Source organism: Fundulus heteroclitus, chromosome 10 (genome assembly GCF_011125445.2).
Source record: "Fundulus heteroclitus isolate FHET01 chromosome 10, MU-UCD_Fhet_4.1, whole genome shotgun sequence".
Taxonomy (NCBI): Eukaryota; Metazoa; Chordata; class Actinopteri; order Cyprinodontiformes; family Fundulidae; genus Fundulus; species Fundulus heteroclitus.
This window is the reverse complement of record NC_046370.1, coordinates 6,804,611-6,830,684: the sequence shown is the minus strand read 5'-3', so window position 1 is coordinate 6,830,684 and position 26,074 is coordinate 6,804,611. Positions and strand designations below refer to the sequence as shown.

General features: G+C 45.0%; 1 protein-coding gene across 30 annotated transcripts in view; it reads left to right on the top strand.

Moving 5' to 3' along the window:
* The first annotated feature begins 225 nt into the window (after positions 1-225).
* tcf7l2 (transcription factor 7 like 2) overlaps positions 226-26,074 on the top strand; it is a 116,195-nt gene continuing 90,346 nt past the window's right edge. For 10 of the 30 annotated variants that reach the window (XM_036141851.1, XM_012882370.3, XM_021308529.2 and 7 more), the window contains exons 1-3: positions 231-850; positions 998-1,064; positions 1,266-1,390. In XM_036141851.1, the coding sequence (XP_035997744.1) occupies positions 662-850; positions 998-1,064; positions 1,266-1,390 (381 nt within the window). In that variant the 5' untranslated portion in view covers positions 231-661. Of the gene's footprint in view, positions 851-997; positions 1,065-1,265; positions 1,391-26,074 lie in introns of all 30 variants that reach the window. The other 20 variants (XM_012882365.3, XM_021308526.2, XM_021308523.2 and 17 more) reach the window with 6 other exon arrangements.

Here is a 26,074-nt window from a genome sequence, read left to right as displayed (position 1 = left end):
TTTAATCCACATTTACAAGGAAATCCTATATCTTCCTGCTATTCTACCACCACTGTCCTACTCCCAAACTGGCATTTTTTACTCCTCACATGCTTTTTTCCCCCCTCGCTGCAGCCGGCTTCCTCCAACCAGCACTCCCTCTTCACCCTCTCTCTCTCTCTCTCTCTCCCTCTCTCGCTCTCTCCCTCTTTTTTTCCTCCTATTTATGAAAACGTCACTTCAAGTCCCTCCCTGTTTGAATCTCATTAGTTTCTTGTGTGTTTCTCCCTGTCAATAATCCCGAATCCAGACTCTCTCTATTTCCATCCCTCTCTATCTGTCAATCAGCGCCGCCTTTGAACTGAAAACCACTCCGACCAACTTCAACTCACTCAATCCGAGCGGCTCGGCTCCTTCTCCGGCTTCCCCATTTTTCTGCCAACATTTTTCCCCCTTCTTTTTTCTCCCCCCTTGTGTTTTTGAGTTTTATATACCAGAGCTTTTGGAGAACGCCAATACGAAGACCCCCTTCCTCTTTCTTTTTTTTTTTTTTTAAAAAAAGAAGCAAATTCCCCTTAAAAACTTAAACTCTCGGACTTTCGAGCTCGCAGAGATCAAGGGTTTGAAACTTTTCGGTGGGGTTTTTTTCGACCCGAGAACGATTCTTCTGCTCGGGGGAAAAATGCCGCAGCTCAACGGCGGTGGAGGGGACGATCTGGGCGCAAACGATGAAATGATTTCCTTCAAAGACGAAGGGGAGCAGGAGGAGAAAATCTCCGAGAACTCCTCGGCAGAAAGGGATTTAGCAGACGTCAAATCTTCGCTCGTAAACGAGTCGGAAACGAATCAGAACAGCTCCTCGGACTCGGAGGTAAGTTCGGATCGATCGGCTCCGTTTAAGTTCGCATTACATGTTGTTTCGAAAGGGGTGGCCTACATTTCTTAACACACTTTTTTTGATAGAAAAGCCCCCACCGCAACTTTTAACGCAATCCTCTCTGTTTCGTTGCATTTCAAGGCGGAAAGACGGCCTCCGCCTAGATCTGAAACTTTCAGAGACAAAACAAGGGAAAGTTTAGAAGAGGGTGAGTTTCTTGCTTTATTCTCCTATCTTTGTTTATTTCTCAACCGTGACATTATGTGTTTCTAACAGAGGGAAGGGGTCTCCTCTAGATTTACTCCTCAAATAAAAAATTCCAGGGATAATAAAAACACATTCCAAGGCCGGTTTATTAAAAAGTTTTCCTCTTCTTTTTCCCCCCCCTCCTCCTCCCCCGCCATGTTAGCTGCGAAAAGGCAAGATGGAGGGCTGTTCAAGAGCCCACCGTACCCGGGCTATCCGTTTATAATGATCCCCGATCTCACCAGCCCCTACCTCCCCAACGGATCACTTTCTCCAACAGCACGCACAGTAAGTTCACTTATTTTACCAGCTGGATATCTGCACACACTCTTCCTCTCTCTCATATACACACACACACCGAGGCTGCAAAGCTGTGCTTGTCACCCAGAAAATGCAAAAAAAAAAAAAAAAAAAGATAGGGGAAACCAAGTTTTCCAACTTTTCCTGAAGTGCACAGTACCGCGCTCGTGAACATGGAAGCTAGCATGCTAATTGTGCTAATGAAAAAAAAAAAAAAAAAAAAAAAGAAATAGACATTTAAATCATATGCGGTAGGGGTAACGGAATAAAAGCAATTCTAAACAGTTTTGTGAATTTATTTATTTATTATTTTGTTTGTTTTGGATGACAATATTTGGCCCTGCTGTATAAAAAACCAGACTAAAAGTGCGTGATTTTCCCCCCCTCGTAAATAATGCAGCTGATTTGTGTTTGCATGGCCTCATCAAAAATGCCCTTTTTTAATTTCCCCACTAACACTACAGGGAGCTGCACTTTACACTGGCTCTCTGACACACTGAACAGTGTTTTTTTTTTTTTTTTTTTTTAAAGGGAGGGGGGTGGCGAAAAGGCAACAAATATGCAAATTAGGTTTTGAGAGTGATTTGCATGGATCACATTATATATATATATATTTTTAAGTTGCATTCATGCATCTTTGCAAAAAAAATAAAATAGTTTACGTCTTCTGTATAATATATAGGTATTAAATGGAAAATTTCAGTTTAGGTTGGGATTTGTGTAACGCAGGTGATTGCTGTTATGCATGCTACCGCTTTTGCTTCCCGAAGGAATCTGCTGGCCTTTTTTTTTTTCCTTTCTTTCTTTCATTTATTTATTTTTTAACCTTTTTAAAAGCTCTGTTGCAAAACAAACTCATATTATTTATTTTGACACAGTCGGCCCTGTGTAATTATGGACCCTCACTCATTTAGCTCGGCTGGTCCCACGGGGGCCAAAAGCAATCCTTTTTTAAGCGGCATCATTTTTTATTTTTATTTTTATTTAAACGCCTGCTGCGCTTTAGGAGATGCCATCTCATTTTACAAGGCTAAAGCAAAGACCGGGCGCTAGGAAATCTGACCCACAACCACTAAGCAGAAATTTATTACCTCCATATTTTTTGGTTTTGTCGTGCTCGCCTTGAAAAATGAACTTGCACCTTGACACATAATGCCTTTTCTTTTGTGTTTGACACAATTTCTGCCCGTGGTCTCACGTGAGACTACCCACTCTCTTTGTGTGTGTGTGTGTGTGTGTGTGTGTGTGTTTGTCTTCCGCATAGGAGAGCATATTTTGTCAGCCTCGTTAATGCTGCCGGCTGGTATGTGGAATTAGTCACTCGTTACTCTCATCATCAGGCTCTGACACAAAACTCGCCTTCGTAACGTCGAGCCTGCTTTTTAAGTGAAGGGCTTCCTGCCACGGGTTTTTGTTTTTGTCTTCTTAATTAACATTACAGCGACGTGTGTCCCGCGGCCTGCTTGCTTCCATCATGCAACAGTTCGATGGGGAAAACACCCCCCCCCCCCAAAAAAAAAAAAATTTAATGCGTCCTAAGAGATGCTCCTCTGAGACTCCATCAACCTTTGCTCTCCTCATCATGCCCTTGAATCCCTGTTTTCACATCTAACCGACAAAAGCAGGGCTGTTTTTTTTTTTCTTCTTCTTCTTTTTTTTTTTTTAAAACAAAAATCATGTTCTGTGATTTATTACCTGCTATGTCATCACCACCAAAACTAAAACGAGGAGGTGCTTGTTTGCGGGCTACAACGCGACATTGAAACCGGTAATTCCAACAAGCGCACCTAAAAAGAATTTTTTTTTTTTTTTTTTGGCCCCTACTGTACTACCTCGCCTGAGCCCCCCCCCCCACCCCCCCTTCCGTCTGCGGCGCCCTGTGTGTCTGAGCTGTTGGAGCTTTTGAAGTCGGCGGTGGCTGTAATATAAATCTATTAAATTTAAAGCCGGGATAAATAATTCACCTGGACATTGATTAGCTGTCTTGCTCCCTAACGTGTCCCGTTAGGCTGCAAATATGACTGCTGGTGTTATTAGAATGAGACACTGTCTTGTCCTAAGAAGCCTTTGATTCTAAAGGTTTTTCTTTTTTTCTTGCTTCCGTATCTTTTCTTTTCCAGTTTCCCCCTGCGATGCAGTGCTAGTTCTCTGAATATGATTCAATCGTGGAAATTATTTAAACAGATGCTTTAATTAGAAGTAAAAAAAAAGAAAAAAGAAAAAGTGTTCCCCGGTCCATCAGCTTGCGTTTTCTCCTCCTAATCTGCTTGGACATCTTAAGTCGCTCGTGTTATTTTCTGTGTTTGCACGACTTAAGAGGCGGTAAAGGATTCCTGCACGAGGCCGCCTGACCTCTGGGAGCCACAACCGGCGAGAATTTGTTTTTCCTACCACCTAAACCCAAGGAGGCTCACAATTTAGTATCATTTAAGCAATTTGACATGAAGCTGTGCCCGGGCTTTAAAAAGCTCTCCTCCTCTCCCCACCATGCAGTCTCCCCTCCTCCCCTCACCCCTCACCCTACCCCCCCCTACCCCCCCCTCCTCACACAAAGACCTGCTGAATCACTGGGTGCAGGTTGAATTGGGGAAGTGGCCTGCCAAGTTCAGCCCCCGGTTTTCCATCTCCTTTTTGCGTTCACCTTTTGTTTCCTGCAGTTGCTAACGCGGGGGGGGGGGGGGGCTTGTAGGGGAGAACATAAAAAAATAAAAAGAAGAAGAAGAAGAAGAAGAAGCTGGTGGGTTAACTCCGGTGCTTGTGGGCTAACATCACACCTCAACAGGTCTGGAGACGCTGAGGAAAAGAAGAAATGGGGATCTGGGCACCCGGCTTTTCTGAGTCGGGCCGTAAATCCACCGTCTTTTTTTTTTTTTTTTTTACCTTAGTGCCCCTCGGACTTATGAATGTTAAGATGTTTAACGTGGCTCCTGGCCCCCCCCTGTTAAGCTTTTGGCGGGGGTTTTGAGTTTGGACACGTAATTACGATTAGTTTAGGCACAAGTAAGAGGTGGGGCAGGTGTTTTCCTTTTTCTTTTCTTTTTTTTTTTTTGTATAAATCCACACTCTAACTCACCCCCGCTAACTTCTGTTGAATAGGAAATAACCAAACTCTTAAGTGAACGCGACACGTCCTTTTGTGCCAGCCGTATTGCCGTGGCCTGATGTGCGGCAAAGTGGCGCGGACCGCATCGCTACGACAACACGTGAGCCACATGAGCACGACAATGCCCCCCCCCCCCCCCGTATGGATTATGTGCGTTTGGCCGGGGCTCAATGGAGCCTCTGCCAGAGACCGGGAGGAAAAGATGAGTTTTAATGCGGATTTTAGGGGATAGGGCCCACACCTTATCAAATGGGCTTTACATGTTAATCGGGCCTAATTGATGTCCGCGGGGCTTTTTTTTTTTTTTTTTTTTTTTTTTTTTCTTCTTCATGGCACATCGTTGCTGCTGTTTTTTTTTTTCCTCTCTCTCTCTCTCTCTCGCTAAAGAATACACTCTGAATTTACTCGCAAGGTTGCGCTCCTTTTGTCTTGCAAATCACTTTTGTTTACAAAGTATGGCGGAAGCGGCTCCCGGTCTCCACCCCCCCCCCCCCCCCCCCCCACCTTTCTCTTTCTCTCTCCTCATCCTGTGTGAGCATAAGAGAAAGAATAGGTCCTTATGTATATATATATTTTTTTATTTTATTTCCTTCAACTTAATAAACAGCCGCAAAAAGTACAATCTGCCTTGGATTTAAGGAGTTGGAAGCGAGAGGGAGCTGGGAAGCAAAAAAAAAAACAAAAAAAAATTGGCACCATTAAACTGAAATTGGGGTCTGCTTGACATTAGCGGTGCGCAGCAACATTCTCCGAGCTTAATTAGTCCAAACTGTAATTGTTCATGGTCTGCCAATAGCAGTATTGCTCAGGAAAAAAAAAAAGAAGAAAAAAAGAAAAGCGCCGTTGCTTTAAATTGGCCGGGTGTTTTTTTTATTTTTTTTATATATATTTAATTTTTCCCCCCCCGAAACAATAAATCATTCGCATATTTGCGCCGTGATTCAGTTCGAGGCTCGACCTCTCCCATCTCGACATGTGGTAAATTGTAAAGTCAATGAATCACAGATGTAGGGATGGTGAGGAGGAGAGGTAGTGGTGGGGGGGGTTAATACAGTGAGGTTTTGTTAGCGCCCGGTTAAGGAATGGAAACAAAAAAAAATCTTTTTGCTGTGAATATTTACAGAAGATATGTGTTTGTGTTAGGAAAATCTAAAATATCAGTGGGGCCTAATTGTCCAACGCTGATGATGTCAGCACGTCGTCGGTCTGTGTCTCTGGGCTCCAAACACCACAGAGGCGGGGCAGGGGGCGCGGGGGGGAAGAGAAAAAAAAAAAGCCCATCCGTTTTGCGGGGTGTGTTTCTAATCAGATTTTAAACTAGTGCGAAGGGAGCCGAGGCTCCCTGGTGGGACTGTGAGCTGCGTTTGGCTGCAGCAGCTGCAGTCGAGCCTAGTGTTCTGGAGCCCCTTTTTTTTTTCTTTTTTTTCCTTCTTTTCTTTTTTTGTTGTTGTCTTCAAATTAAATCACTGACTTCAGGGTTTTTAACGCAATAACGTCTAATCTGAGGCCTAATTTTGACTGCGGCGTGACAGATTACGCCTGTTACTCATTAACACGGGAGTGCAGCCCGGTCAAACAAATTATTCTTTAAATGAACAAATCCATTTTCACCTTTTGTATCTCTGCCTGTTTTTGTCAGGGAGCCCCCATATCCTCTGCTTTTCTTTATTAGTTAGTTAAGCAGCTGTGCACCGGGGTCTCTCTCTCTCCCCCCTCCTTTTCCTCTTCTGCTTTCTCCTTCGCCTCTCCAGTGCATTTCTATAGAGCGAAACAGCGAGATAGCGCTGTACATCTGGAATGCAACTTGTGTCATCTGTTAAATATAGGGTAGCTCCGCTGCTGGCCCACAGGACTCGGGGCTCCATCGAACGTGGAACTGAAATCATCCGGCGTCTGTGTGTGTGAGCATGTAGCGACCGGTTAAATCTGCATCCAGCCGTTGTCTTTAGACGCTGGGTTCTCTCCAGTCGTACCCAGTTGTGTGTGTGTGTGTGTGTATAAAGCCTGAATTCACTGCACATCGTTCCGATCATATATGTTTACATCCAGGTTTCAGAAAGGCTTTCCCCCAGTTCATTTTTTGACGTCTGAACACCGGATTGCGTTGCCTGTTCTTTTTTTTTTATCCTGTAAAGAGGTCCGTCTTTTGAACAAATGTCACCATGGTGAACACGGTCCTTTTTAAATGGATCTCACATACTTGGAGGAGCGTGGACGGTTATTAGGAGGCCCGGATACCCGTGCAGGTGTTTCCAGTCCTTTCTGAAGCCATGCCTTGAGCATGCAATAGCGGATCCATCGTAGGTCGTTTTATGTCATTTTCAGCTGAACGTCATGGTTCTTAATGGTTGCCATCGCTTATACGTTTGGTTCTAAGGTGAATTTACTAAAATAGCACGTAAAAAGGAACCCAGATTCCTCAAATGCAGTCGTTTTAGCTCCATTTCTAAGAGTTTAGCAGGAAATGCAGCTAAAACCAATATGGCCGCTGGGTAGCCCGGTGGTTCTGAGGCTTTTCACGCTGAGCCCACTCCTCTTTAACAGAACGTTTTCCACCACCTCCACCCACACCGAGGAGACGCTTACCTTGTGTCCTCCAGATTATGTCTCCCAACATAAAGCAGCGACCCAGTCGGACCCGCCCCTTGCTAAAACGCTAAAGATAACGGAGACTGATGCATCGGCCCTTTGCTGCTTCAGAAACACATTGCGTTAGGTTTAACAGGTGCAAAGGCACACAGAAAAGATCTCTATTGACAGCATGATACTTTAGATGTAAGGGGGGGGGGGATCAAATGTTTGCCTACGTCATTAGAGAGCTGCTGATGTGCACCATGGTTCTTCACTGAGGCTCTGGTTCCTTTAGACGAGTTGCATTATGGTCCTGTTAAGTTTTCAAGCTTCTGGTCATGATAGCCAAGTCTGTTTTTTTTTTTTTTTTTTTTTTTTTTTGTTTCCCGCTGGGCGTCATGTCTCCATCCATCCTCATTTGTCCACTAGGGCTGGACGATATAGAAAAAAAAACATTGATAAAATATAAATCATATTGATAGATATCGATATTTATCAACTAATTCAAAACTTATATCTTAGGCGCAGCCCTGGCCATTTTAAACTTACTTAGCGACTCAATTTTAGATACAGAACACAAAAACACTGAATTCAAACTCAACCTTTTTATTCAACCAACTTTTAACCAAAGCTGCAAGGATTTAAAAAAAATGAGAAAGAACGCGTGATCTCTGAACTCTTTAAATAGGGGCGGAGCGTTCCTGGGTCTGCGATTGTGATTGGCTGGGAGGATGTAACGACTGTAATGATAACTTACATGATAGGCTTAAATGCAAAAGGAGAAAAAAAAGCTCTATTGAACTTTTTATTTACCCCTTTTCTCTATCATCGATATATATTGTTATTGAATTATCGTCCAACCCTGGTGTCCACTTATCGTTTCGTGTCCCTCTTTCCTCTTTAAACGTATCGCCACGCAGAGTCGTCCATACGTCTTTATTACTCGGACAGCTACTGCCCCCCCCCCACAGGGAGACACTTTGACATTCGGTTTTGTAACCAAAGTAGATGACTTAAATGGAAATGGCTTAATCAGCACTGGTAGGCAACACATGAGGTCCCATCAGTGGTGCACGGAGCCGTGAAAGTTTGGCTCTTCTGTGGGTTTTGATGCGCGCGCGACTGATGTCAGAGTTTGCTCATATTTTGGCTTCATTGGCCACCAATCACCCGTCGCCTGTCATCGAAAACAGCCCAACCTCTACAAACTTGCAGAGAACGGCGATAAGATGAACTAGAGTGTCTGTTGAGGATTTGGCGTTCTTTGTTGGCAGCGCTGCATCTGCAGTAAACGATAAAGTTAATGACTATTGATTACTTTCTTTTAGATATAAAGGTTATGGGTGGGGTTTTGGATGAAGCTGGATTCGAGAGATTATCTCGCTGAGTTTTATTATTTATTATTTTTTTCTCAACAGATAAAAAAAAATAAAGATTTTTTTTTCTCTCCAGAAAATGTGCATCTGGCTGCATGTAAGCAGTCTTTTGAGCTCAGACATCAGTCCAGAAATACTTTCGGTGTTTCTTTTCTTTTTTTTTTTTTTTGCCTGCCTGAATGGTTCTGTAAGTTCATTCATAATGGCTCCGGTAGCCAAATGAGTTCACCAGCAGAAGAGTGGGAGGGAGCAGAGAAAAGCGGGAAATGTGTGTTCGGCCTGTGCGTGTGTGAAGGGCCCGCGGTGGGGTGGGGGGGTGCGGGGGTGCGGGGGTCCGGGGTCGGACGCACAAAAGCCGCCTGAATAGACCGCATAATTGCTGTTAATGCCAGGGCAATGAGAGCAGCGACAGTTCCTGGTTAGATGTCCAAACAATAGTGCCCCTGGGCTTCACATTTATCTTCCTCTGTGCGAAGAAGAGGGAGGGGGGGGGGGGGGGGGGAAAGAAGAAGAAGAAGAAGAAGGGGAGCGAGGACGGATTGGAACGGGAGAGTTTAGTTTTCAGTCATCGCTGGACGACCAAGCGTGTGTTTGTGTGTGTGTGTGTGTGTGGCTTCTGTCTTTGAATGCACCCCCCCCCCCCCCTCGGGTTCCTATATGAAGAAAAAGAAGAAAGTCCGCCCTAAAAGCTCCCGGTGCGAGGGCGTCCGTGATGCTGGAGGAATTCCGGTAGCGTAGGCCTTTCTGTTTGGATTGCAGCGCGTGTTTGGAAGGGGGTTAAAGTGCAATGCCGCTGACATGAATTTCACCACGAAAGGAAGTCTCCCCCCTCCCCTCCCCTTCTTCTCCTCCTCTTACCTATTTTCTTTTTTTTTACTTGGACTGATAAAAATCCTTGAGTCTGTTTAGGAGTTTTTCTTCCCCCCCCCCCCCCCTCCCTCTCCAGATTATGCATGTGTCTGCGCACACGAGGAGGAGGCGCCACGCTGCCATCTCAGCTCTTAATGATCACATTGGGCCAGATAATGACTAGCTGTGCCAGTGTGCTGGGAACACCTGTGGTACACCAGCCTGTTATGGATGTGGTAAAAAAAAATGCCCTGGAACATGATATGGAGGAGGAAGGATCTCAGTCATGCATATATCATCTGCCGTTTTTTTTTTTTTTTTTTTTTTTGCTCCACGAAGCCCCGATTATCTCCTTTATCTTTATAAGCAACTTAGAATCTGTGCAAAAAATCTGCGACCTTGCAGCTTTTTAATGTTAATACAGCACGTTTCATACGTTTTTCATAAACTTACACGGATTGTGTGTGATTGGACCTAATTGTGGAAAGAAAAATTATTTGTTTTTCAAAATCTGACAAGTCTGGCATGTATTTATACATCCCCTCCTTACTATATAGCTTTTAAACATGCATCGCGTTTCCTTCAGTCATCCGTTGGCATTTTCACAAACGCCGCTTGAATTTATGTTGGCGTGTGTGGATCGACGCCTTGCAGTGAAACACGGTAGTGGCAGAATCATGCTGTGGGGGGGTCTTTCTTCAGCAGAAACCAGGAACCTGAGCTACGACCTAAGGTCACAGCTGATGATGGATCTAAATGCAGCCAGCCAGCCAATGTTATACTGCTGCGGTCCAGAGGTTTTAGCCTCTGGGTGTGCGATCCTTATCGACACACTGCTGTAACTGAATTAAAATAACTATACAATAGCAATTCAGGCGTTTATTTGTGGAAATAAATGCGAAAGCCACGTATTCTTTTCTCTCCTTTCACACAATTACGCTCTACAGTCTGTAGGTCTGGCTCATAAAGTCCAATAAAGTCCTGGAGTTTTCTGGTTGCGGCATGGAAAGAAAAAAAAAAACAAAAAAAGGTGAAAACGTTAATGGGGTGCAAATAGTTTTGCAAGCCTTACTTTTCATTTGACATCTCCTTTTTGGCCGCGCGCCATCTGCGACATATTATGCAAACTGTTTTTTTTTTTTTTTTTTTGTTTTCTTTTGTGTCCAGTTTATATCTGCGCTCTTAAAGCAGCCAGGGGGATTTTCAGCGAGCAGATAATCTGTTCACAAACGGCTCAGATGGGGAGAGGAGGCAAACGCGTGCGATAAAAACCAATAATGGCCAGAGTTTAAGGTGATAAAACTCCAGTCCATGTATTTTTAATCGCACTAATTAAACTTTTAATTGTGGCCGGATAAGCTCCGAGGAGCGAGAGCGCGAATGCGCGTGGGGTTTTTTGCAAGCGAAAGGGGCTAATGAGGTGGGCGCCCGCTTGTTTTGCTCTTGTATTATTTATTTATTTTCTCAATAAATAAAAAGGTTTTGGTTCTGGAGCTGCCGGCGAAAGGTGAGGCCCGAGGTTTTAAGAGTGCAAGCAGAAATAATTTCATCTGCTAATCTGAGGATTATGTCGGGATTTGGAACAGAGAAAAAAAAAAATGTTGGCAAGATTACATGAAAATGCACAAGGCTAATAAAATGTAACCCCTGCGACGTGGAACCACGCCGGATTTCTCCTCTTTTTCCTTTTTTTTCCCCCCCTTTCCCTCCTCTAGTTGATGAACCAATTCCAGTGGAAAACAGATTAAGAGTAAATTCCCATGTGAGCTCTTTAACCAGCTGTTAGAAACCTATTTACACACAATAATAAAGTGCCTCTTATAAAGAGACAGCTGTCAACTTGTGTACAGCACTAAATAACATGTCATGTGAACAGGCTGCCACGTCCGCACATGCTGAGTTCGGTTCGCCGGGCTTTAAAACGCGCCGTTGAGCAAAAAAACAGCTGAAAGGAAGAATTTCCCCAACCGTTTTTTATTCCGTTCACTTCCCCTCCTTTTTGGCGGCAGTTTTTAAAAGAATTGCTTCGGAATGTAATTAATTTATATTTCTGCCATGTCTTCTTCGCCTGTTGTCACCCGCTCCCCTCATTGTGTATTCAGCCCTCCGCAGTTAGAGGCCAGCGTGACAGCGGCACTCAGGGTCAGCTCCGAAAGTGAACAAATTGACTCGTGGAAGTGAATTGTCAATTGTCGTTTTCCCTCGAGGGGTCAGCAGTGAAAGGAGCGTCTTGTTTGGACAACTGTCCCGAGGTGAGACGAGTGGCCCTTACCGTCCGGCCTGAAGGGATGCACAGAGACGGACGCGCAGCCAGAAGACGGAGCAAGTGGAGTGGCAGACAAGCAAGCAGGGAACCGGGGGGGGGGCACTGCGGAGGCAGGAAACAATGGAATCTGGCCACCCTGAAATGACTGTCTGATTGGAACAATGACCCGCGGCTGGCAGCTAGGGCCGAGTCCGCATTGGGGAAAGCTGTGATTGGAGCCATCCCATAATAATAATAAAAAAAAGAAACGAGCCCGAATGAGTGGCAGCTGATTCACAAGCCCTCTGCGTTAAACATTAAACACAGATTAGTGCAGCACATGTTTCCGAAACTTAAATTTACATGCTTTGGCTCAGGCGCGGTTCAGAGCGAATATTTTACGTGCTGGTTCTCTGAATGATGATGGATCCTGATCCTGAGTTGAATAAAAGTCTTATTCCACGCAGGTTCCCCCGGTGACTGATCCCTTATTAAAACTTCAGATTCGGTTTGAAAAACGGCCAAACAACCAGTAAAGGACATTCTGGTCTCTTAGCCACAATTCTTTTTAGAATCCCTGACACTGATGTCTATAGAAGCTTAAAATACATTTAAACGTTTTATTTAGATTTTTTTCCCAGCCTATTTCCTCACTCTTCTGGTTGCTATGAGCCCTTTGATCTCAGCTCTTCCTATAGATATGACCAGATTGCACCTGTCTGATTTCCTTGAATGCCATATCTTGTCATGTTTCCCATTTTGAAAAGTGTAATTTAAACCACAGTGAAGCATACCTCACCTATTTTTAAAGTCATGACCTAAAATACAGTTTTGTGGTTTATATTTATCGGTGATGGGGTGCTAATAATTGTGGCACCGGTAATTTAGTGAAGGAAATAGCCCTTAGGCTACGTTTTTCGTACATATGTGACCTGTATTCGTCTTTTTCATGGCAGTGTGAACGCCCCAATCCCGATCTTTTTACCCCCACCAAAAAAAATTGGATACATGCCACTTCCATATATGGTACTAATTCAGATACGTATGGGATTGTTTTCAAAGCGTCGCATTTTATCGGGCTTTCACATCTTTTCACGTAGCGGTTAGCGCTCCATAAAAGACCGTTGTTAATAGCTGTGCTGCTCTCTTCTTACCTTCCTTCGTCTTACTATGACGTTGCTCAACAACTTTTTAAGAATAAGGAGAGACACCAGCCGGTATCTGCGTTGTTTTTTTTTTTTTTTAACAAAACTTTATTGAACCCTTCTAGAAACAATTACATTCATTGTAACTTCCATAAACGGCGCGCTGCTGTGTGATGTCTCCTGCTATCTGCGCGTGCGGGTCGCTTTTTCGGTCTTGGACCGCTCAGACAGCAGTATGATGGCGGTTGCATTTATTAGTAGTATGAACGTATGAAAAAAGTCTGATTCCAGCAAAAAAATCGGGTTGAGCATCAAGACCTGCAGCGTGAACGTAGCCTAAGTCGACGTTTCTTCAGCGTGAAATGTTGCCGAAATAATAGGTTATTTTTGTTATTTTAAACCTTTTTGCCAGTGTTGCCAAACATTGTGGTCTCATAAGGTGGAATACTTTTTCAGCTTGAGTAAAAATGTCAAAGTAGCCCATCAGATGGTTTTCATTTTTCACCCTTTATCAATGCCCGTTCTCACGCAAAGCTGTTGACTGTCCCTTGGTAAGTAAACCAAAGGTTCATTCATTTCCGTGCAGCTCACTCATAATGAAAGTTAAGGTCGGGGGACCAGCATCACTAAACTGGCCTGGCCTTTGTGTCATGTGATGCACGTCACCGTGCACTTTAGAACCAGGAGGCCCTTTTTATCTCCTCTTTACTGCGTCTTCTATCTTTATTGTCTGCCACGCTTTGCATATTTCAAATAACAATAAAGATAAATTTCTAGCCATGTCATTACGCACGGAGTCGAGCAGTTTCAGGAAGGATCCTTTAAGGGGTTGGGATGATTTTCGCTAATCTCCCTTTCCTTGGGAGGTCCGCCGGACCCGCGTCGGTCGGCAATTGCCAGCAGTGAGCGTCGCAGGCCCTCGGGAGCGTTTTGCTGGAGACGAATCTGGGCTTGGATGTGTATAAAAGCTCTTTTGTTTGTTGTGGATGACCCTTGCCGGTGTGAGGCCTGTGTCTGTCTCTGCTCAGGCAGGCGGGCCGGCCGGGCCTGCAGTTAGGATGCAGCAGCTGGCCAGGGCCCAGGCACAGGAATGCTGTGTGCGCTGTTTAAACAGTGACTTGTCTCAGTGCAAGGCCTGAAGGACTGGAGGGAAGGAAGTCGCTGCATGTTTACATAGCCGAATTGTCCATTCCCCTCTCGCCCCCTCCTCCAGTGTCTAATGCACTTCTGTTCAAACACTCACAAGTGTGGAGATGACCCCCACTGATGCTCACAGCTCTGCCTCTTCTGGTCGGGATCAGTCCGTGAATAACCGAAACTTGTAGCTGCTACTTGCTTCCCCGCTGTGGGTGTTTGCTGTTTAAACCTGGACGGCTTGGATGGCAGATAAAAAAATGTCTTACAGGCGGACTCTGTTCATCACACTGAGACAGAAGAGGAGGGTAACATACAGACAGATGAAAAGGTGGAAAGCACCTCATTGCTCTTGCCGAGGGCCCGTCCAACAAAGATCCAGACATTGACATACGGCGGTGGTGTCAGGCTAATTGTTGTTTGAATTACCTGTTATGATCCAATGACAAATCTCTCGCACTCTCGCCACCAGAGCGGAAAATGCATCCGGGGGTGGGGGGGATTGGCACGGGGGGCTTTGTGCGAGTGTGTAAACCTGGCTTCAACAAGATGGATAAATGCAATTATTGGACAGACCTGGAAAGGAGAAAATCAATTTAAAGCCCGTAAAGCTAAGCAGGGGCCGTGGTTAATTCATTTGGCCAATTTACGGGTGATGTACGAGTGTCAGGGCACATTAGTCAGGCAGGGTGAACGGGCGATGTGTGTGTTGGACCAGTAAGATGGAAGGGGAGGGGGGGAGGGGGGGGGGGGGGGTCTTCCTCGCGTGGAGATGCTCTCTGGATGCGGAGCAGTCTCCTTGAGACCCCGGTAACACTCTCCTCCCGGCTCCACGCCGCTTGGCGTCTCAGCGGACAAAAGCCAATGGAGCCTGCTTGTGGGAATGACAAAAAGATGCACTGAGCGCACCGAGTGGGAGGGAAGTGGAATTGCTTTGCAAATGAGGTGCGGAAACGTGGCTGTGGTCTGCTGGGCAGCAGAGTGAGTACCAGAGTGTTTTGCCACACCAAGAGCTCAATCAGGTCCTGTCAGCACCCCCCTTCTCCCCTCCACCGCCACCACCCCAAGTTAAATGACTGCTTTTTCACTGAGCAGCAGGTGTACCCATGCTATAACCCACCAATTTTGGCTCCCAGCTTCTACTTACTAAGTAGTAAATAACGCTGACTCCGAATGCTCTGAACTGGTTTCGTAACGCCTTGAGTGATTTTTTTTTTTTTTTTTTACTGGGATTCCTTGTATTGGTTAAAGATTGGAGAACGCCGACGTTGGATTGCTTTTGTCTGCCCGGTCTGTTAAACAGCCCTTGTCTCGGTGGTGCAAAACCCACTGAATGGTTACACAAGCTGAGTGGTATGCAAAAACAGTGGTTAGAGCCTAGTTGGGCGGGTGAGAGGCGTTGAGGGAAGCTTTGGTTTACAGCTTCAAGCCACAGCCGGAATCATGGGCAGGGTTTTGTCTATCAGAGAGAGAGAGAGAGAGAGAGAGAAGTGAGAGAATATGACCTCCCTCGCTGCAAAGCCAAAGCTCTTCAAGTAGCTGCCACCGTGCTCGAGTGCATCTCCGTTTAGTCGGTGGGATCGCAGCCCGTGTCAGGCGGCGTGCACGTTAGCATGCGTCGCCTGGCTGTGAGGCCGTCGCCCTGAAGAAACCAGAGTCTGCGTGAATGCCGAGGCTTTCTAAAGACAGGTGCCACCCGTGACTGCCCTACAGCAGCTGGGGGGGGGAAAGACTGCAGGGTCCGCGGTCATGTGTGGGCCGCCGGCACACGGCATCAATCCTCGGACAGAAGGACCTGAACAGAAACATATTCATCCATCCTGTCTCTGCTATCTTAACCTGCAGCCACAGAGTCAACCCTGCTTTTTGTGCTCGTGTCAATGCAATGATAAAAACCCCTTAATACGTGCGGGTAAAAGTCTAGAGTTTGTGTTTTCGTGCACTTGGAAGGAAAATGCATGGAGCGGTTTGAGTATTTTAGATATTCCAGCTTCTCTTCCACAATGAAACTCAAGCAGGAAACCTTTCCCCTTCCTCTTCGTTTTAGTAACCGTACAGTGGATGAAACCTGCAGGTCCTCCTCAGAGGAGATTTACAAGCCGTTTCCCTCAACCAAAACTGCCTTTTGACATAAACCTGAGTCATTCAAAATCAAAAAATCGCGAGGTGTGACTTTGCAGATCTTGGCGCCATCTTCTCCAGATTTGCCTAGGAGTTTCTTCCCAAGTGCTTGCTGCCTGCCGCCCCTCTTCCACCCCATGGGAGAACAACTGTTGTCTACCATCTTGGAGCCCGTGGAATTCCTCACCCTTACTCATACAGGGAGGGGGGGGGGGGGAGAAATCATGTGAGTGCTTAATGATCCTGGATATCATTTTACAATTGAGAAAAACCTGCCTCTCAACTGTTTCCAGTTAGTAGAAGGCTTTCAGACAACAGTGCTACAAAATAAACTCAACAAGTTTTGCTTCTGTGATCTAATAAGAAACTATTCTTCTTATAAACGATCTAGCAGGGATATCCTGACTGCTATCGAGTCGGGACGTTCCAGTTGAGATTAAGGGATTTGGTTGAACAGGTCTCCCGTACCTTTGGCTTCCATTCAGCCGCGTTTTTAAAGCTAATTCTAAGCAACTATGGACTGTTTTCATGTGCACGGCTTGCAAAATTCTTTATTTTGAGGCGTGCATATTACAGGGTTCCCACGGGTCCTTGAAATCCTTGAAAGTTTGTGAATCTGAAAAAAATGATTGAAGGCCCTTGAAAGTTCTTGAAAACAGCCAAAAAAACACCTTGTCCTTGAAAGTCCTTGAATTTTTTGTGGGGTTGAAAGTTCACACGGATGACGACTCATGTGTCATTATTTTATTACCACACGATCTTTTAAAATTATGTTGATTCCGCAAACTTTTAATTTGCAAAAGTACGTTCGCTCTTCTTCGTTAGTTGGTAGGCTACGGTTTAGGCCTACGTGCGTCCAATAGGTTACATTCACGCAGTGTTGCCAACTCAGTGACTTTGTCGCTGTATTTAGCAACTTTTCAGAGTCAAAGTCAAAAACTAGCTTAATCAAAGATGAAAGTAAGTGAAACAAATTGATATAATTCTGAACATCTCAATGCTGCACTGTTTTCCATAAAATTCCATGAAACGGTAGGCTAATGTACATCTTATATGTAATGTAGTATGGCATAGCCATGTACTGTGGATATAGATGTAGGCTATGAATATGATCAATATCAATGTAGGCTATAAATTAAGTCCACTTTCTTGCATTGCTTCTGACCCAACAACTTCTATGCCGTTTAGTCTTTTATTGAATTTGCATTGTATTAAAATATGATAACCTATTCAGCGGTCACAGTAAGTAAATGCCGCCACGTGTGGTCCTTAAATTTGAGGAAATTGGTCCTGGAAAGTCCTTGAAAGGTCCTTTTAATTTGATGTTCACCAAGGTGTGGGAACCCTGATATTAATTTGTTGGAACGGGTAATCTTTGATTGAGTTCACAGTTGAGGTCGTCCTCTCGCGTATTCAGAAATCTTTCGCACTCGACATTTACCAGTCGAGTCAGCACTCTCGTTTTGCCGTCGTTTAGCTCCGTGGTCGTGGTAAATCACAAACAGGCCGACAGACCTGTCTCTGTCTCTCTGTCTGTCTGTCTCTCTGCGAGCCAGCTTGAATCGCTGGAGCTTCCTGGCCAGAGATTGAGATGGGCTGTTCCTAAACGCTGGGAAACTCAACCTCTAATTGTTCACAGAAGCCGTTGGCAGGATGAGGGAAGAAACAACGAGCGAAGAGGAGACATCTACAGGGACCCGCCGTGGATGTGGAGATATGAGACCGCTCGCACTTGTCTTTCCCGGCTTTTCAGGAAAGGAGGCGAGAGCCCGCAGGGTGTCTTCCCCAATGTCAAGCCGGTCGCCCTTAAGAGGAAAAGAAAACTCTGGAAAACCAAAACTCTGGCTTTTTCTCTCTCTCTCTCTTTTTTTTTTTTTTCCCTGACCCTCTTTTAAGAAACAGACACTTTCCTAACATTTTAAATTGCCCTTGTCATGCGGTTTCCTAAGCGGAGCTGCCGGGAGCCGGCTCTTTCCACACGGGCCGATGTTCTGTACCAGGGCCTGGTTTTCAGAAAAGAAGAGAGATGTTTTTTCTGGCCCTCCGCACCGCTGCATTAAACCTCCAGTTCTCCCCAAAAGCTAACACAGTCATGCTTGTAGTCGTCACGCTTTTTGATCCGAGTCACAGTTAGCTTGGCACGAAGTACATCTGCCCCCTCTGTCCCAGCACCTCGCCGCCTCAAATCCCGTTTTTTTTTTTTTTTTAACGTGTTTTTGCCCCATTTTGGTAAATAACGTAAGTAATGATTCAATTGGGCCTAAAGTAATTGAGCTGCGCCCTGCTTGCCATCTGTCTGGTGAGATTACCACTTTCTGTGTAATTAATCATGTGACCTTGTGGCCGGTGGGCAGCCGCTGCCAAAGAGCCAGGCTGTCTTACTTGAAGTGGGGTTGTTGGGGTGGGTGGGGTGGGGGGTCGTCTGTGGGGTGAGAGCTGTTGTGCCGTTTAAAAAAAGTTTAGCCCAGCTGCTAAAGATAGCAGAGGCTGATGTGAGCTGAGCTCCAGTGGCAGCATGGCTGTCCCCCCCTTGCATGTGTTCGTGCACACGCACCAACAAGCCGACGACAAGCCTCGCTCAATTTGGTGCCTCCAGAGTCTCTCCGCTTAGGTCGGCGTGATCCCTGTGTGCACACAGTGTAACCGGGAGAGTATAGACTCGGGTCAAACGGTGTGTGTGTGTGTGTGTGTGTGTGTGTGTGTGTGTGTGTGCTGCTGGGGTCATGGTAGGCTGGATACAGACTGCTGATTTTATGTGTGGTTTGCTGAGCTCCTGAGGTTTGGTTTCCCTTGGACAGAGTCCAGAGACTCCAGGGCCTGCTTCTGCTCAGCTCCCCACGTGAGGCTGACGTGATTGGATTTCGGTCGCGATCTGGTTGTTTCGCGCGGTACACAGGACATTAAAGACAGGGAGAAGATGTGGAGGGGGGGCTGATGAGCCTTTGAGTCAGCGTGTGTCGACCTCGATGGATGTTTGTGTGGTTTTTGTGCTTTCTCCTCCAACCTAAATGCGACCTGATGCGGTTTCACACACAAAGCCCAGAAGAGGAAGCAAAACCTGTGTAGTACCCCGATGACATTCAGTTCATGCGCACACACACACACACACACACACGAGTATGCAACTTAACTGTGGCAGTTCTTGCATGAATGACGCTCTCAGCGAGTCCCTTTCTCTGTGCCCTGATATAACAATAACCCATATATGCAACAAATCTCTTCCTGACTTTCAATCTGTTAAAAGATCCAGTGGAACTGTTGCTCTCTTTTTTATTTTTTTCTTCCCTCAGAACATAAAGCACTTAAAACACTGACGTATCACTTCGATTGACGGATTTGCCCCCTTTCTCTGCCCGTAAGCAGACGTCGATGGTTTAAACGCGTTTGCAGCTAAACGTGAAGGGAAAAAATTCAACCAGTTCACAATCTTTAGCACCGTCTCTCCACAAAAACTCATTCTGAAGTTCCTAGTAAGTGCTAGTAAATTTCTATATTGGGAATTAGTTTTTAGGCTGTTAAATGCAGTAGAAATGGAGATGGGTAAACGGCATCTGCAGAAAACTGCGCAGCTTCCCGCTGTCGAAACGCACTCCGAGTTTGTAATAAATCAGTCGCTTTACGTTTTATCAGTCGTTACAGTGCAGTTACCACATATGTCTCCTTCAGAGGCGGCCTTAATGCCAAAAAACCTGCTGAAAACGCTCTATTGTGGGTTTTAACAAGTAAACCAGAGGTTCCGTGAATCTCAAATTGTTTTAAGGAAGTTGTTCAGTGTACAATCAAAACCTTAGACATGAGTTTAAAAAATTGGGAATTGGATGCCCCCCAATAGTGTACGGCTAGAGGGGGTCACCTTAACCCTATGGACCATGGCTGAATGTGTGATAAAGCAACAGAAAACCTATTAGAAGGTCAATGTGCAGATGTTTTTATATTGTTTTTGTATTGCTTTTTGCAGTCAACCTCCCATTAGCTGTGCCGCTCAGGGCAACGGGCCTTATCGTCCATATAAAAAAAACAAAGCAAAAAAAAAAATTTGGTGTACAAGAAAGACATCACGACAACCTTCATGAAGCATGGATGTTTTTTTTTTTTTGCAATACTTTGGCTGACAGCTAAGTCAGAAAAGGAAAATCCTCCTTTCTTCGCCCCCACCAGACAAAAATAAGCAATTTAATTACTATGGTTTGCGTTGGTGCCGCCGCAGTACGGCTGGTAGGACACAGCTAGGGTGGCGCTGGCCGCCTGGGGTTGGGGACGAGGTCTGGGCTGGCCTCCAGGGAAATTATAGGGTGACGTCGAGGGCGGGGAAGGGGGACTGAGTCCGACTTCCACTCCCAGCAACAGGAAAGCTTCTGTTTGCAAGTTTCTGTTTCATTTTCAGACCAGGTTCGATGCGTAGGGTCCGGCTGTCTAAACATTTTGTTTGCAGTTATTCCAAGCTCTGCATATCTGCTCCTCATCCAGAGAAATGGATCATTTTCTTCCATATATCAATGTGCATCTGTTTTTTTCTTTTTTTTTTTAGCCTCTTCAACCAGCTCTTGTCTCCCTTTTCTTTTTCCACTTCCCTCCGGCCAGCCATCCCTCCCCTCTCCGGCTCTCTTCCCTCTCAGTATGTGCTCTGATTACCTCTCCAAACTGGCAATAAGTTGATTGCTTTACAGAGATGATGTAAGCCCCTGCCCTAGGGTACATCAGGTTGGATTTCTCCCGCTTTATCTTGTAAAGCCTAAATTAACAGCTGGTTTGGTTGGAGTTCTCCTGGATCTGACTAAAGGATTAGGCTTGGTTCTCATGCGAGTCAATCCGGTTTGATTTATTGCGGGTCTATCAAAAAAGATCAATGGGAGTCCTTTTGAAAGTAAATCCTTAATCGCTCTTTGCACTTACGTGTCATCATTGTGAATTTTTTTCCCCCCGTCTTCTGTCTCTTGCGCTCTGCTTTCTACATTTCTCACTCCCTAATTCTTATTCTGCCCTTATGCCGCTGCCTTGTCTGTATTTATTTCTTTTTCTTGCCTCCTTTACCGTCCCTAACACGATACGTTTTTAGCAATCTGCCCTTGCCAGTGGTATTTCTTGAGCTTTTTTTTCCTCCCCTCTGTTCTCATTAGCCAATCATCTCATTTTTGCATCTTCTGGTTGAAATCGGAGCCATTTAAGCGAGGTGAAGAGTTTTTCATTTGCAGATCTATTAATCTTGGATTTCCCTGTCAGTATAAGTGGACACAACCGTTGGGACTGAGATGCCTCGACTGGTGAGAGTTAATATGAGATGTTCCGATATTTTTAGTTTGGAAATTCTACACACTTAATGTGAGGCTCCCTGCGAGTCACTAAATCAACTGAGCAGCTTTGGCTTTCACCTGCCAGCGACATTTGGTTTTTCAGATTTTCAGTCCCACCCCCCACCCCCACCCCAACACCCCAAAGCATTGGCTTGAACAGAGGGAGTTTATGGAACCGAGTCTCTCAGAGAGTAAGGTTGCTTGGTATCCACTTCCCGTTTGGTCGTCTATTCTCTCCGTGCCACAACTGATGCAAACATACCGTGACCTTGCAAAAGTATATGTATGCCTGGAGCTTTCTTAGACTTAGACTTAGACATCTTTATTTGTCATATTCGTATGTACAGAGTGCATACAGAACGAAATTTCGTTGCATACAGCTTGTAATTAAAAGTAAACAATTGCTGTAACAACCTCAAACTGGAATTTTATATATATTTTTGGAATATTCTATATGATCGACCAGCACCAGGTGGCACATAATTAAAAAGTGAAAGGAAAAAAAAACAATATATGTGGTTTATAGTATTTCCCTTTTACATAAAAAGGCGTCTGAAGGGTGTTGTTCGGTTGTATTTAACCGACGTTACTGTGCTGTCCCTTTATTAAAATCCAGTGCAAGCCAAAGCTTTTATTAAACGCTTAGTAAACATTCTGTTTTAATCTAATTTTAGTGTTTTGAGAAGGTCTCAGGGGTCTTTTTTGGAGAAGATTGGTGAACAAACAGCTTCACGAAGACAATGCAGAGTTGGATTGTAAAGCAATAGGAGTATGGAACAGCCGCAGATCTACCAAGACATGGCCGTCCGCCTAAGCTGATGGTCGGAGGCATCAAAACTCTTGGGACAAAGAATCACCGTCTAGCTGGACAGCGATCGAGCATTTTCATGTGTAAGAAGGGCCTAGTCAAAGTACAGACCTAAATCCAATTGAGAATCAGTTGCAAGAATTTGCAATGGCCATTAGGGCTGGACGATAATTCAATAACAATATATACTGATCGACAGACATGTATTGATGATATGAAAAAAAGGGTCAATAAAAAGCTCAATAGAATAACAGTTTTCCTTCCCTTTGCATTCTAGCTATGTAGATTAATATTATAGTCATTGCATCCTACCGACCAATCACAAACGCAGACCCAGGAACACTTGGTCCCCTTCAAAGAGTTCAGAGATCACACGTTCTTTATTTTTATATTTTTAACTTGCAGTTTTGGTAAAAAGTTGGTTCAATAAAAGGTTGAGTTTGAATTCAGTGTTTGTGTGTTCCGTATCTGAAATTAGGTCGCTAAGTAAATTTAAAATAGCCAGGGCTGCACTTAAGATATACGTTTTTAAATTTCTTGATAATTATCGACATCGATCATTATGATTTCTATTTTATGGATACGCTTTTTTTTTTTCTATATCGTCCAGCCCTAATGACCGTTCACAGATACCCTTCATCCAGTCTGAGCGCTCTGGACATGATAGCGATGGCGGAACGTGCACTGAAATGAAATGCAGACTGAAACTACCGAAAGTCCGTCTGGCCTACGTCCTTGAGGCAAACTTTGGTTAAAGAGGGGCATGTTCTGGTGAGTCCTGCTGCCATGTTGCTAGGTGAGCAGGTTGGCCAGGGTTGGGGGGGGGGGGATCCAGTGGAAGGAAGGCTGGGGGTGTATGTGTATGTGACAGAAAGAGCGAGGTATGGGGGGTGAGATCGACGCGATACGTGGGAAGGAAGGGCTTGCTGTCAGCCAGCTGGACCTCTTAATCCCACAGCCTTGGGGAAAGGGTGTGTTTGTGTGTGTGTGTGTGTGTGTGTGTGTGTGTTTGTCTCGTGTAGATTTGTCAGTTTCAGCGCACCTCTGCTCTGCTCTTTGGCCCAGCTGAGCCCACAGTGTGTGTCTCCGCTCCGGCGAGACTCGACCGGGGCTTCATGTGCACTCTGTGTTTACCGTCGCTTTAACGGCGCACCTTACAGTACATTCATGTCAAGACGACACTCTCTCTCTCTCTCTCTCTCTCTCTCTCTCTCTCTCTTTCTCGCCCTCCTTGATGTCGGAGAGCAGCCGGGGTTTGGTTAGAAATAAGGGGGGGGTTGGATGTGAGGTGCAACAAACACTCTCGGCACCCACCGCTCCGCCCCGCTCCTCTAAAACTTGTGCACTTTATTCGCCCCTACGTCATACCTTGGCCGCCCGATTGCGTCACCCTCCGTGTCATTCGTTAGGCACACATCGCAGCATTAGGCCGCATTCCACGCGCGCCTCCTGCACCTCGTGTTCTCCTCCGTCTCTTCCTCTTCGCCCGACTCGCTCTCTTTTTGGCGTAGACTTTTGCATATATAACAGGCTGGCAGGCTAAGAGCTTGGGACTTCCCCACGCCACACTCCAAGCCTTTGATCCTTTGCTTTGGAGGTAACATCAAAAGGAGAGGCATAGAAAGGCAGCTACTACTGTGAAGTTCAATGTTCAACTTGATGGCTTGGCTGAGGGCTTTTTTTTTTTTTTCTTCCTCTCTTCTCCTCCCCCCCATACCTCACCTCCCTCCTCCCATTGCTCCCTCGATCCCTTCGCTGCATCCCTCAGCTGACAAAAACACACAGTTTGTAGCCGAGGGTTTTTCTGTGTTTTTTTTTTTTTTTTTTTTGTTGTTCTTTTGACCTCGGTTCCATAGCTATCCGACATAAAACAAGATCACGTCCCCATAAAAATTCAGGTGGACTGATGGTGTACACAAACCACTCAGATCTGTGTGTCTTTTTTTTTTTTTTTTTTTTTGTAGGTAAAAGGTGTTCTTTCTGTGTGGCTATCATGCAGCATTCAGCGTTGCAGCTTGTTGCATCCGCGCCGAGGCGGGCCGCTTGCTGCAGCGAATGTGGAAAGGTCGGGAAAGGTTAACGGCTTCGCGCTGCGGTTTTTGTCTTAATTGTTGGAAGGATTTTGGGGATGTGTGGAATGCATGTTTGAGAGTTGGATAGCTCAGAAAATCCCCAATCTTTGTTCTGTTCGAAATCCATTAACTTCCTCTAAGTCATATCCACTCAGTATTAAGCAAAGGCTCAGTCCGAATACCCTTACAGAGTAAGAACTCTTTAGCCAAAGTGCCATGATAAGTGCCGTCCGAATAGTGCTGTCAGTAGGTGTGTTTCCATCCAATTCTCATTAATGAGTTTTTTTTAAATATCGCAAAAAAGAAAATGCACATCAGACGTGTTAGCAATTTACTGGCTTGTAGCAAATTAATCAGAAGACGCACAGCGTAGCGTCGTCATACGTTGTTGTTCGCTGTAATCAACAGGAAGTAGATGTTGCTAAACTAGCACGGATCAGTAATGGAGCGAGACTTGAGACTTAGAAATGCTCGCCTCTCTTCGTTGGTCTACATGTACCTGTTGTTGGTTCCAGACCTGTTTTTGATCGTTATGGGAATATCTGAGAAGACGGCGGCAGCAGAAACAGCTGATTACCCATGTGAGGTTCGCTACGTCGGCACTGATTCGACAAATGTGTTTCCATTTCCTCCTTAGCGCATTTACTGTTTTTCTAAAAAGCCAAAAACCACCTCAAGCGAGCGTAAAAACTATTTTGTAAAATTTAGTGAGTTAATTACAATTTTACTGTTTCCATCAACCCCTTCTAATGGGATACTTCAAAATGCGCATTAAAAAAGTTGATGAAAACGTGACTAGTAAGGAAGGAGGTAGGAAATGTAGCCTGTAGCCTCTCTCCCACGGCTAGTTTTGTCCAAGGAACCCTGCGACGTCCCTTACCAGCACTAAGAAGCCTTAGGGTATCCCACAATCCTTTGCGTGACATACCGTATAAGCACAGCCCCCTCATTGAAATCAACAAAAATGTCCAGAAAGAAGAGATTGCGCACTTTGTAGTTAATTATCGTAAGGCTGTAGGCCTGGATTTGACTCCTAGCAGAGATTTATGGTGAATTCCTGACCTGTTGATACCGACTTTTTTGCAGATTCAAATGTTTTCTAAAGAACGCTCATTTGTTTCAGGAACAGAGGCAACGCTGTGCAATGGATAAAAGAGTAATTGTGACCAAAGTCAAATTCCTTAGTCGTGCACACAACCATGGCCGCATAGAGATCATTCTGACTGCTAATATTTTAAGGAGTAAATAACCTGCACACACTGAGGTCTTGGTCTCTTGTTGCAGCCTGTATGAACAGTCAACACCACTCCAGAAAATACATCTTCTCTTACCTTTTTCTGATTTTAAGCAACATGACTTATATTAAAAAGAAAGACATAGACATAGACAGCTTTATTTGTCATTTTGTATGCACCATCTGCGTACAGAACGAAATTTCGTTTGCATACAGCTTGAAAAATCACACTAAATTGCACTAATTTTCAGGATAAAGATTTTCAGGACAAAATAACCTTGAGTATTCATCCTGCTGTAACATCTTCCACCCCAAACAATGTTGTCAGTAGTGCAAACTGTAAGCGCTTAGGCCTGGTGCTTTCACAGAAATCCAAATCTGGGAATGTCTGTGAATTTCTGAACAAAAAGGGGCGGTCCAGTTGGAAATAGTCTGATTCGAATCGGCAGAAATTTGTCGGTGCGGCTTTAGTGCAAAAGACCTAAAAGATTTTTCCCCTTATAGAGACTTGGACTCCAAGACTCCACTCTCTGCTGCGGGGCTCTAATGCCTCCCTTACCGTTCTCCTCGCTCTGCGTTGTGGCAGGATGAGCTAGAGTCTTGGTCCAGCCTGGTTTGTCTCAGTTCCAGTTGGTCTAAACTTTCAAATTACCGCTGTGACTAAAATGTGAACAAGTTTGGGCAAGAGGCCCTTTTCCTGTAGGCGTTACCCGACCCATGAAG